The 13,775-nt window shown below is 41.6% G+C and overlaps 1 protein-coding gene across 5 annotated transcripts in view; it reads right to left on the bottom strand.

The window, feature by feature from the left end:
* Window positions 1–633: 633 nt before the first annotated feature.
* LOC135207235 (nascent polypeptide-associated complex subunit alpha, muscle-specific form-like) overlaps window positions 634–13,775 on the bottom strand; it is a 35,339-nt gene continuing 22,197 nt past the window's right edge. For all 5 annotated transcript variants that reach the window (XM_064238897.1, XM_064238902.1, XM_064238878.1 and 2 more), the window contains exon 2: window positions 634–6,211. In XM_064238897.1, the coding sequence (XP_064094967.1) occupies window positions 3,488–6,142 (2,655 nt within the window). In that variant the 5' untranslated portion in view covers window positions 6,143–6,211 and the 3' untranslated portion in view covers window positions 634–3,487. The remainder of the gene's footprint in view (window positions 6,212–13,775) is intronic.

Raw genomic sequence — 13,775 nt, 5'->3', positions numbered from 1 at the left:
ATACTACCACTATTTGCGCAGTCTTTTAAGGATGCATCTGCAAGAATCATCTCTACATAACTAGTCATGAATAGTAGAATAAATGCTTTATTTTATGAGTGTTGTGTCTCAGATACCAGGAAATGACTGTTAAGAAAATACTCTGAAAATCAAGGAAGCAGTCAGCCGTAAATTTCAATAACATTAAACTGTATCCTCTACCATCCACTTGCCTTTGCAGGAAATGATGGCAATACAGTCAAACAAACTTAATTAGCTGAAAACCTGTAGCTGACAATCAACTGACTACAGCTGCTATGCCATAATCAAGTACATTCACTAATAGTAATCAATTCACACACGCAACTAGCATCGGCAAATATACATATGGCAAATGTAGTAAAAGTCAGAGAGAACGGTTCAAAATCAGATGCTACAAAACTGCAAATATGTTGGAACAAGCAATCCCAAAACTAGCCACTGCCAGAGCAAGCCAGCCCAAATGAGTGCCTCTCCCAAGCCCAGATAAATAAGGAGGGAAGGCATCTGGAAGAGCATCTGTCCATAAAATATCTGCTAAACCAATTGCAACCTTCATTAAGGATTAAGCTACTAAAGAACATGCGATGCTGAAGGTAAACATTCATACAAAACTGAAAAAACCCACGCTTTATTACAATTTATCAGGCCCTACACAATAACACATCTACATCACTTAATAATACTGTACAAAGAATAGGGGCATACTTTTAAAAATAAATTTATGAGAATACATGGTTTATCTATACCAAGTCATTCAAGTCCACTGGTTCATCACTTTCAAATTGATCATCTGTCCTGTTCATTAATCATTTATATATACATATGAACCTTGTAGGTTCATGCCTTCATAACCAAATTAGGAAAGCAAGTTGTACAATAAATATGTGATGGTCAGAGCCATACTAGGATACATCATAGACAGAATATGAAATAAGTAATAAATTAGTCATCACTGTTTTCCAAATCTAGAATAAATTCAACCTAAATGCAGAAGTTATGTAAATATGTATGCTTTAACTCTGGAAAGTGGAAAAAGCCTCTATCCTGCTATAAGTTTTCAGCCATAACTAAAAGATGACAAAAGCAAGCCTCTTTTGTTTAAAAATACAATTACAGTATAGTACTTTTGTTCTGCTCTTAGGTGCACACACTGTTACTGCTAAAACTGAGTCTCACAGAATGACAAAACTTACTTTTAAATTCTGCATGACTTTATAATACCTTGTAAGGATGAAAAACAATACAGCAGTTTACTTGCCTTAAAATTGAATTAATTTTCAATGTATCCCTAAGCTGCTTTGAACATTATTATACTACAGCGAGGCACTGGGAAAAAATTCATTAAATCTCTTCATTTTCCCAAACCTCTTGGCTGTAAATACAGGTCAGTTTTGTGATATATCAGTATAGCAGTCATTCTTATTGCCTTTAATGTCTATATGGATCAGCCATATTTCAACATACATAATTATGAATGAATATTTAACCTTTTGTACTGTAGAATATTCAGGAGAATTTGGAACTTCATTGCTCTTCTGAGATTCAGACTTGCCATAAAAACTTTTGGTACTCCACAGACATAAACTGACCAACCATTGTTTGTTTTTTTTGTATCACTTTAAGCTCAACAGTGAAAACTTTTATTACAGACATTGGTTTTAATTTGGCTTTGAGATATCCTGTCTCTAACTTTTAGAAAAGTAGTCACAGGAAATGTGAAACAGAAACAGAAAAGCCTGGCTGCTAAGAAGAAAGTGAAAATGAAACCTCATTATTAAAGTTTATATGTTGCAAAGCATAGGTATAAAGACATCCCTTCCATCATTTGGCCTATTTCATATGGATCCATCAACTTTATATTCTAACCACAACAAAAGTTCACTCAAACAGCGAGAATAAATAAGAAACACTTGGCTAGTTTTTCCCGCGAGCAAAACAAACTAATTGTTTCATATCAAGCATAAGTTCAGGGACAAATGGAAACCACTCAACTTATCAGCTACACCGACTGTTTTTTGCCAGGGCACCTTTTCAAAAATGTTGCTAATAAATTGCTTACACAAAATAAGTGTGAGCTTATGGAAACCATATAAAATTATTGCTAGCATGGAAAATCTTGAAAATAGGTTATACTATAAGGTCTGTTTCTCATAGAAAGGCCAGACACCAGAAACATCTAAAAAGTTGAGGGGCTACAGTAACATTATTCCTAACTATGGGAAACTTTCATCAAAATAGATGAAAGTGCCTAAGAATCAAGAAACACAAAAACTCAAATAAAATGTACATATGTTGCCTTCCATGAACAATCTCTAACAAATTAATACAATTTACAAAAATGCTTTACCTATGTTTTTACTAACAAACTTTGTAAAGCATAAACACTACAAAATATCTCCAAAATGTAATATGGAACTTTCCTTTTAGCATCCTAACATTATCTCATAACGAATAACACTTCCCAATTAATATAATTTTGAACAGTCCATCTGTAGCTACAAATCTTGCTCTCCCAAACATGTGATACTTGTTTCAAATTTTACCTGTCACCAGCTAACAAAGATATGTATTGAAGTAATTATGCAAAAATGGGACTTAAATTCTGTTTTGGAAATGGTTAGGATTAAGTACAGTATATATAACATTTGAAGCTGGATCTTTCAACAACTACACACTATCTAATACAGAGGGAAAAAAGGCACCATCCTGTGATGACTCAACATAAACTGCTACAGACAGAAATCCAAACCAAGAAATAACTTATTATGACTCCAAACCTCAAAATGTGTGTGCAACCATCGAAGTAATCAAATTTATTCCTTATAGCAAAATCAAATCATGTCTTGCATCTTTCCATAATGGCTGGCACTAAATAAACAAGGCAAGGCATTACGGTTAAGTTTAATGGCTTTCCAACATCTCTTCTGATTATATATATTTATATACAAATATATATTACACAAAGAAGTACATTTTAGAAGACAATAAAAATATTCAAATTATGCTACACCCTTCACACCTCAAGTATTTTGTTTTTAACAAATAACAAGAGCTTATATGTGTAAAAAGAAAAGTACAGCATTTACATTTGAATGGCCTTTCTAAGTCAAACTTATTACATAATTCTAAAATGAATAAAATTTTCAAAGGTTAGAAGCTTTTACAAAGCCTTTAACCAAATCTTTCAAAACACTCTAGGTACAACTGACACTGTGGTGTACTGTACTTGCTGTGGTCACTTGTTCTAATTAGAATGGTGGTAGCTCTTCCTGGAGGTCCTTCATATTCCTGCATCACTTGACTAAACTATCACAGGCTAGAAAGACATGATGATACATCATAACTGATGTCTATCATACATAAGTATAATAGACTATATAAATAATTCTTAAATCACATTCACTCAAATTTCACTGTTCTTATAAAATTTTAATGCTCATGTTCTCAAACCTCGTGCACAACTACTCTAAAACTTGTGCTCATCAATTAAGTTGTTTATTCGTTTATCTAGAATTTCACTTGTCAACTGCATTCGTATTTCATTTTTAAGGTCTTCTAAAATCTTTGAAAGCACTATACTTATGGTTTTGTTTTCACTACAACTTTCACCATCAACAATTTCACTCTCTCCTCCTAAATGGATAGCATCATGGCCATGAATCCCATCATCTTCATCAGACGTGACCCTAGAGCCCTCTATACTACAATTGGCCAAATCACCTGACTCCAGGAAATCCTTATCACTACCATTTCCATGGAGTGGGCCTTCACAAGTTAATTCAAATTCAGTGTCCAAAGAATGCTGAACAACACGATCTTTAGGACCAGCAAGTTTATATGGATGTGGCCGATCACTGCTCTTGAGCACAGAGTCCATTTTAAGATGGGGTTCATTTAACGGTGCCTTTTCAATGTCTGAGTTACTGCTTGGGGGCGGGACAGTAGGAAGGATCTTTGGAAGTGGAAGAGTAGGACGTTGAAAAGGTTCCGTGACAGAACTGGGTTTATCTGAATGTTTATTTTTCTCACGTTTGATGTCTTTTATGCCTGAATGTGTTTTGGCATTTACAAAATCATTGCCGATTACTTTGGAAGACTTTCTCATTTTCAAAGTAACATTATGCCAATAATGATACATTTGCTTTGAACGAAAAGGTGAAGGTGGTGGAGAGAGAGGTCTGGATAATTCCTTAATGTCTCCCTTTGTGTCCTTAGCAATTTTAGCAGATGCTTTCTTTTTCCCCTTTTTAGGTAACTCTTTCTCAGATGCAGCACCAAACATGAGTTTCAGCCGAGCATCTAAACTGGGTCTTGCAGGAGATTCTTCACATTTTTTAACAGTATCCATTTTCTTTGGTTCTAGAGAATTCTTCACCACTTTTACATTTCTTACTGTTTTCTTTTCAATGTCAACATTTGCTTCTGACTGATTACTAGGCAGAACATTGTTACAAGAAGACGTTAACTTTTGAGCATGCCTTACATACTTATTAATGATAGATTCTCTTTGTTTCTCATTCATTTCAGGAGAGTCACTACTTGATGCTGGGGAAAATAATGCTTCAGCAGGATCATATGGTTCATCTTTGACTATGACAGAATCTTCTCCAGCTGGAGATAGTGGAGGGGGGGATGTAGGGGAGGGAGGACGAGGAGGTGGAGGCTGGGGTGAAGGGGGGCGAGGTGAAGGTGGACATGGCGAAGGAGGAGGTGGAGGACGCTGATCTGAAGGAGGTGTCTGAGGGAGAGGAGGATATGAAGGCTCTATACGGGGATAAGACAGAACACTGGATACTTGCATAGGAATAAAGGGAGGAGGAGGTACAGAAAGAGGTGGTGTATGATGCAGATGCATACCAGGATAAAGAGGTGAATGATGAGAATGACCTGAGGGATACTCATGAATGGGAGGATTGTTAGAAATATCGGGAACTTTTAAATTAGAAGCAATATCATGAGGTAGAGGCTCATGGCAAGTCTCAGGCCCCCTAGGAGAGAGACCAAGATGGGGGTCCAAGTTGTTGGGGCCATTTGGTCTGTGACAAATATCAGCTCTGTTTGGTCCATGGCAAATATCATTACCAGGTAGTCTATGATGATTATCATATCCTCCAGGTCTACAGTATCTCTCACCAATTGGGGGACCATTACATAAAACTGTCCCAGGAGGGCCATGGAAGTTATCTGAAAGTGGCCCACAATCCATATCAGAGACAGGGAGTCTATGGAAAACATCATCACGAGATTCACTGCCTATGTTACATCCTGGAGGTACAAAATGATTATCTGGCACTTGTGGCCTAAAATGCATCTCTGGTCCCTGTGTACCTTGCATACCAATGTCTGGAGATGCATGATATCTATCTGAGCCCATTGGTCCATTGTAAATTTCAGGTTTTCGCAACCCATGATGATAATCAGAGCATGACGGCCCAAGAAACCTATTGGAGTTAAGTGGCCCATCTTGAATATCTCGGTGAGGCGGACCATGATAAATATCAGGGCCAGGCACTGGTCCATTAGGCATATTAGGAATAGGAGGACCATTATGCACATTATGCATAAGAGGTCTATTATGCATATCAGGCATAAGTGGGCCATTATGTAGATCAGGCATAAGTGGGCCATTATGTAGATCAGGCATAGGAGGACCATTATGAATATCAGGCATAGGAGGACCATTATGCATATCAGGTATAGGAAGACCCTTGTGCATATCAGGCATTGGTAGAGGGGGTCCTCCATGCATACCAGGCAAAGGGGGTCCATTATTCATGCTGTACGCTGAATGGTGATGATACCTATCGGGCCCAAGTCGATCACCATACATCTCATGGGCTGGATGTCCACGATACATGTCATGGTCAGGAGGTCTTTGACAACTGTCTGGACCATGTGATATATAAAAATCTGATTCAGGTGGTCTGTGTGGGATATCATGACCTGGGGAATCATACCTGAAAGATGGCTGGTCATGAAGTTGACGTGGGCCATGAAAACCATGATTGTGATCAAAGCTTCTTAATTTTCTGTTCTTTGCATAGTGTCCATGTTTCCTCTTGTCAGAAAATTTACCCTTCCTTCTGCCATCCACAGAGTCCTCAAAACCTGGCATGGGCATTATTTCTTTATAAGCTGTTACTAGTAATGCACGTAAAAAGTCCCATTGGTGTCACAGTAGATGAAAAATCTGAAAAAAGATAAAGTACACTTTAGATTCAAGTTAGATACGAAGAAAATATAAAAAGGTTCTGAAGGAATTTTAATTATATACAAAACAATGCAAGGGTGACATACCAGTTCATCAAGAATTACATTAGTTATCAAAGACATACCCAATTATCAATGTCAAGCTAAACAGCCAATGTCAACACTAATGAACAATACTACTTCTGCTTGACTAGACGTCTTTTGTCTTTACTCCACGTAAAATTCTGGTTTGTATCACGTTTGAGTTACCTTGATAACACATTTATGTCCACTTTCAAAGTTATGATTTTAATTCATTTTCTCTACTGTAAACTCTTTTGTATACTTTAAGACTGAATTCTCATTTGGACTGAGTCTTCATCTGTTACTCCTACTTGCATTTTCTGACTAACTGCTCCCACCCCTCTTTACAATCTGATATCTGCTTTCCAGCCACTGGATATCTTTACAATCTAATCCATAATATAATCTTCCCATTACCATTACACTCCAGCTGTGATTCCATAGTACTTTATCTTCTTTGCAAGAGCCATGTCTTCTATGCATGGCTTTGCTTTATATACATAAATTTTGCTATTTAAAAATGTGATACTCTTATTCATCCAACCTGTTCCTATTGAGTTTTTTAACTGCCCTCTCGATACTTACTTCAAAGTCCAGTGAATACTTGATGTAACAGAGATGCTCATCAGCCATTCTGAAGCCAGGGTTCCCACAACGACTTGCTCATCAACCATTCTGAAGCCAGGCTTCCCACAATGACTTAACTACTCTGCCTATTCTTTTCCCCAATATTTTTTATTCACTTCTGGCATTGAAATCCCTTACGTACTTCATTCATATTTTACAGACCTGAGCATCTCTTGTGACATCATCAGTTAAATTTGATATGAGTAGCATTCACCCTAAAATCTCTCCTGCAAAATCCACACAGCCACTTTCCCAACTGATCTTTGTTCTCTGCTTCGTCTTCTGTCTCCATAAGCTTTGTTTTGCTTACAGAAATTGTCAATCCTCTCCACATTTCCATCTTTTAAACACAATCTCAAATTCTTGTGTTAACACTATATCATTTACATATACCCAATCCCTTTCCGTCTTCTATTTGGATTCTTTCATCAAAATACCAAAATTTCTAGTGACTTGTATTTTTCCTAGTACACAACCAGTCCTTTATATGTGTAAGTATCCTTCAGCATCAGCCAAGATGGTCATTAAACTCAAAAATAGGGTGGTTATGGTGGTGAGTGGGGGGAATACCCCTCACTCACTTGCTGTAACCTCCTACTCAGTCTGGCACTGGGATGACACTTTGTTTTAGGTACCTGGACATTCCAGTTTTTAGTTTTCTGTAAAAGATAATTATTGAGATGGCTTTGTCTGTCCATCCGCACTTTTTCTGTCCGCCCTCAGATCTTAAAAACCACCGAGGCTAGAGGGCTGCAAATTGGTATTATATCATCCACCCTCCTATCAACAAATATACCAAATTGTAGCCCTCTAGCCTCAGTAGTTTTTATTTCATTCAAGATTAAGGTTAGCCACGGATAGAGGTGCCAGCTACCGATGCATCTTCACTTGACTGCATCTGGAGAGCAACTGAGCGCTGCCAGGTCAAGGCTGAGAGTTTCATACAGCATTATAAGCTGTACAGAAAACTCAATTGCGACAAAAAAACTTTGGTGAATTTTTTACTTGTTTAGACTTTACTGCATTGCATGTTCAATCACATATTTCATAATTGTTCCAACGAAAATACAAGCCATCATCTTTTATACAGGAGTATCCTTCAATGTGAGCTTGAAATGGCCATTGTAACAGTGTAGGTAACTGGTGTCATGGGAAGTGGGTAGGATGCAAAGCCCTAAAGTACTATACGTAAATCTAATATTGTTCTCATGGGGTAAATAAATAATTATATATATATTGCCAAACGCAACATTATTATGATAAAATATGTCATTTGTATTTTCCATAGATATACAAGCATTTTATGATAAGAGTATTCCTCAATGCAACTGGAATTGGTCACTGAAATTTGGTAATGTGGTAGTTAATTGGTAGTAGAAGTGGGGAGGGGGGGGGGGGGGATAAACCCATTCAAATACAAATGCCTTCACAAAGCACTTTTTTTAACATCAGGGGCTAAGCAGATGAGTTAAGGTAGGATTATAATAAAAGGTTCTGGTTTGTATACATAGGAAAAATACAATTACCTAAAAAAGAATTGTGATCTATTTCTAAAGGAATACAAACCATTGCCTTTTATAAAAGAAACTCACTTCTTTGGTGGGAGTGGTCTCTCAACCAGAAGAGTTCTGACTCCTGTAACCTCTTATTAATTCTGGGATAGGGATCCAAGCCAATGGGGCTGTGAACAAAAGTTAGAAGTGTCTGGATTCCAGCTCATGTAAGGAAATCAAGAACCAAGTGCGACCCCTTATGAGGTGTGAAACAGGGAGAAGACAGTTAAAATAACAATAACAGTTGATTGGTCCCCATTGTAGAAAGGGAGAGCAGAGAAAGTTACATCTAACAAGCCAAAGCTCTACCCCTACATGCTAGACTGCATAGCTTACATGCATCTGTGGCTGTTTATGTGCATACTCAGCCTGAACTACTGCCTCACAGAGGGATGAAAAGATGAAAGAAGGAACAGAGGCAACAGTCACTCTTCCTTTTAATCCCAGATAACCACAACAGGTTGCAAGAAGGTATCCAAGGACTTGTGGGTTATTCCTTTAAATAGATTAAAGCAGCTGCTTTAATAAGTCTAACCTAACCAAACTAATAAATTCCAGTTTGCCTATCCTGACAGCCTAGCCTAACAAACTTTGGCAACTAAGCCTATACAGGCAGTCCCTGGGTTGCGACAGGGTTCCGTTCTTGAGACACGTAGTAAGCTGAAAATCATCGTAAGCCGCAATATCATCAAAGATCCTAAGAAAACATTACTTTTAATGCTTTGGGTGCATTAAAATGACAATTTGTCGAAAATTGCATTTTTCCTAACTATACAAACCTGAGGTCCTTTAACAATAGGAAGGTAACTAGCGGCAGCTGGGACGGTCGTAAGCTTCGAACAAGGGGAGAACGGTAGTTAACTGCTTGTCCGATCGTGCGCGCGCCCGCGCGCCCGAGAGGTGAAGAATCACTTTTGCTTAGGCCCATGCAAAAAGTTGCAGAGTGAGGGGTGGCATGAGGTGGGACTATATGTAAAGGACCTCAGGTTTGTATAGTTAGGAAAAATGCAATTTTCGACAAATTGTCATTTGTTCCGATACGTAATACAAACCCTCGGTCCTTTAACAATAGGAAGACTCACTTCTTGGTGGGAGGAATCTGAGTCTTTTTGGTGAACAGACTGGTGTTCGTCCAACCCTGGAGTGCCTCCCTGGTCGTAAGAGCAAGGGAGGGATCCAAACCTCTGTCCGATTGATCGGGGTGTGCACCGCAGGATCAATGGTCAGACCTCTGGGCCAAGTACTAAGAGAGAGGCAAGCGTATCTCTTCGTACCAGCAAGCAAGAACTTGTTCCTGTTTGCAAGAGACAATCATAAAATGATGGGTTTGTCTCAATTTGGCATCCACTTCCTCCCCCTTGTTGGAGGAAGTGGGTGGATAGTTTACTCCTATCCCTACTGAAAGGGGATAGGATGGTGCTCTATTGAGTAGCCTCACCTGATCTGTCCTTACCCAGCAGGTGACGACCGTGTCCCTCTACCCAAAGGTAGAGGGAAGAAAAAGATGGGAAGAGGAGCCAGTCACACTCTCATTCCTCATCCATTCTACGGTCACACCAGGACTCGATGCTGTTCAGCCTGCGAGGGTCTGGGTTAACTAACAACGTGTTGAGCAACCACCACGGTTCCCAAGGAAAAAGATCCAAGGAACTGTGGGCAATATCCTGAAGGTAGAAGGAGGTGCATGCGGTCCGGTTGGACCAGGCGCCTGCCTTCATTACCTGCGCCACGGAGAAGTTCTTGCGGAACGCGAGAGAATGATGAAGAGGCGTCCACACTCATCCTGGGTGTCGGAGTTTCTTCAGACAGCTCCGTCGCACCTTCACAGGACAAAGCAGCATAGCCTTCGTATCGGAGGCGGTGACGTCCATTAGGGAGGGTATTGTGAAGGACTCGAACCAATCGTCAGTTACCGAAGGGTTCTGAGTCTTCGCTACGAAGATCGGTACGAATCGAGCGTCACAAAATCCCATCCCTTTGTGCTTGACTTCTCAAGAGAAGTCATGCAGTTACCTAAGACGAAAAGAAGGGAATAGTCGTATGACCTATCCCTCTTCTCGACTTTGGTTATGTACAGTACTCATACTGACAAGCTATTAAGACGAAGTAATGATTGCTCTGGAACAACCGAACTAAGTCCACAGCATAGTTCGTAACTGACTCGGACGCTCTGACAGCTGCCGACTGACTGGTTCGGAATCAGTAGAGGCAAGTTGTCCAAGCATCCGGGTAAGTCACGTGACCTTCGCCCTTTAAAGAGTTATGCTGAGAGACCAAACAAATAAAATATTTGTTAGTCACCGATGCCGGACGGCGCGGCGATGATTCTCTTAATGCATAAGCTCAAAAGGCGAAAGTCAATTGCCTTCAAAGACCGAGGTCCCTGATGGCAAGAAAATCTCATAGACGTTGAATCTCAGGCTTAAGGAGAAACAACACTATGTGACGTTGAAGACGAAGGTAGGCAATGAATGCAACCTACGTCTTCCAGCTGAATCGAGAGAAGGAATCTCAAGATTCTAAACCTGTGCTTACAAATGACTGAAAACGCTAACCGCCATTTCATTGCTGTCCGTTGTGCAATGAAAGCAGGGCGTTCTTCAGTAATGAAACACAGGGGAGAGCCGCTTGAAGAACTGCTTCTCATGGGCTGAACGTTTGGAAGTAGAGCTGGCAGGTGTGGGAGTAGGCGATGTCTTTCAATACATCTGCTAATCCGGGGTGAACAATGAACAATTGTACACCTCCGAATACAAGATATTTTGAGGACAAACTCAGATTCCGCAAAAATCATTCGCATTATCGGGATACGATGCAGCAAGAGACTATTACAGAATTCTGTTACCGTGCGGTAAACAGAAAGATGAGAGTCGAATAGATATCTCTGTTTAAAATTCTCGCAATACCGAAGACGAATATACTAGCGTTTCTCAGCAGTAGATGGTCATTCATGTATGCGAGAATCCCCGTTAATCAGAGACTTAAGTCCGTGATTGTTGGGCAGAGATACGGTTGTTATTCAATCAAAGCAGGTGAGAAAGACATAAACCAACCGTCTATCTCAAAAGCGGCAGCTGATACTGAAATGCCTCGGGCAATTCAATACGCAGTAGCTGTCGCTGACTCGTCATCCTGAGTTGCCAAGTAATCCTTTCCACGAAGGAATGCGTTCGGCTAGAACCACCGAGCATAAAAAGATATGCTCGAGCAATTATATTTAAGCGAAACGAATTTCGGTAAATATAAAAGCTAAAATGGTGTTGTTGTGACAACACCATAAGTATATAAAATTGAAACTGGAAACTCCTGGGAGGTTGCAGGCAACCCGGGTTTGCAGTTCAATTAGAATACTTTTCGTCTAAGTCGCAATCCGTTAGAATAACCAGGATATGCGCCTACCCCTCGGACCATTCAACTGCTTAGCAGAATCATGTCGCGAGGTTAATATACGTAGTATATTTGTAGGATTCTGAACAACGATTCTCCATCCTAAATTCTTTCCTTCAAGAAAACAAAATAAGGATTGGAGATCGACCACCTTCGTTCTCTATTAAAGAGAGTGAAGGAGAAGTCTTCCTCGAAGGAAAGCTTCAATGGTGAACAGAATACTAAGACGATAGTTCCAGCCAAACTGGATATTCCCGTCGTTCTTCTCTATTCCAGGTTGGTCGCCTACTGTGAGATAGTCTTCTTTCAGCAGCAGTCTTCTTCCTAATGCTAGAAATTCCAGGAATTCGAGCATAGGCGAGGTTCCCGATTATCGTGTAACATATCGGGGATTCTCGTCTCGCTCACTTTGGACCGTGGTCTCGCCTAAGTGTTTGGAGATCGTAAGAAACTCTAAAACACTCTGAATGCGCTAGAAATTCCGTAGAATTCTAAGCAGTCTGCGAAACCCCCACCGAATTCGTCAAACGATATCGGCTGGTGGTCCTCTCGATTCCCGTAGAAATCGAGAATGGGGCAGGATCCCTCCTCAACGACCGGGGCTTACGTCAGGTAGGACCCGAAGGTCCCCCCTGGTAGCGCAGTCCCCAAACGTGGGATCCTACAGAGAAATCTCTGTTATAGGATCCTATTACCCCTTTACCCTCGTTAGCCCAGTAAAGGAGAGGGGAATGGGCTGGGGGAGGCAAATTCGGATACTCGCTCGCCTTCCCAGTGGAACTAGCAGTTGGAGAAGAGTAGGGAGCAGCCATCGCCTTGCGGCGATGGCCTCCTCACAGAGTCTGGGAAAACGTATCTTCAGGAGAAAACGTTTATCCCGAGGAGGGTTACGAACTCTCACTGTAGGTAAGGGTCTGCCGCCACTGTGAACGTCGTCTGGGTGGGGCTGATCGACACCTGACAGGAGAGAGCCGATACCGTCCTCCGACTCATTCCAGTCCTCGTCGAGGTCGAAACCTCTCAGGAGGACCGAAGGAGTATTTAAATACGGTGTCCGAAGACACGTAGAAACGCCGCTGTCGCAGTAGAGGAGGTGGAAGTAGCTTGATCGACCGGCCAGAACTGAGAGAGCCTTCTTGTCCGGAGACGAGAGACTCTGGTTCAAGACAGAATCAGTAAGCTCCGATCGCGGCATACCACCGTCGGTTTGGGTTCCCTTCTCGGGCCCAAAACGACTCGAGCAGAGACATGGGCTCTGCTGGTGGGAGCGGCGATCCTTCCCCCCGGTCGTTGTGCTGACGAATCAGTGCAATAACCTGGGTAAAGTTACTCTGAATCTCGGAAGTTACAGCGTCTTGAGGAGTAGGACCGTCCAGTCCCTCCAACAAGAGCAGCTCCCAGGACCCTCCTCCTTCAGAAGAAGGACCAGCAACAGATCCCTGACGGTTGCCTCCAATCACTTGCGCGTACGTCCTGGTTGGTCCTAAGACCAACCTGGCACGTGCGGCGTCGTGACGGGATCGTGAGCGGCGCATCTCTCACGATCACTCCTATATACCTAGCTCTTCCTGGCGTATGCCGAGGAAGTTGAAGGTATCGGAGAGACAGAACTGACGCTACCCCCTCTCCCCCTGACGGTCGCCTCCAATCACTTGCGCGTACGTCCTGGTTGGTCCTAAGACCATACGTGGCACGTGCGGCGTCGTGACGGGATCGTGAGCGGCGCACCTCTCACGATCACTCCTAGCTACCTCGCTCTTCCCGGTGTAGCCGAGGAAGTTGAAGGTAGTGGAGAGACAGACCTGACGCTCCCCCCCCCGCTCGCTGGCAGGACCAGCGTACGTGGGGGGCTGCAGCGATCACCAACCCGCGGTGGGGATCGATCTGCAGGCCTGGCCGTGCCGCTCACCTGTG

This window comes from Macrobrachium nipponense, chromosome 11 (genome assembly GCF_015104395.2).
Source record: "Macrobrachium nipponense isolate FS-2020 chromosome 11, ASM1510439v2, whole genome shotgun sequence".
Lineage (NCBI taxonomy): Eukaryota > Metazoa > Arthropoda > Malacostraca > Decapoda > Palaemonidae > Macrobrachium > Macrobrachium nipponense.
Note: the sequence above shows the minus strand (reverse complement) of the source record. Positions and strands in the feature narration are given on the sequence as shown.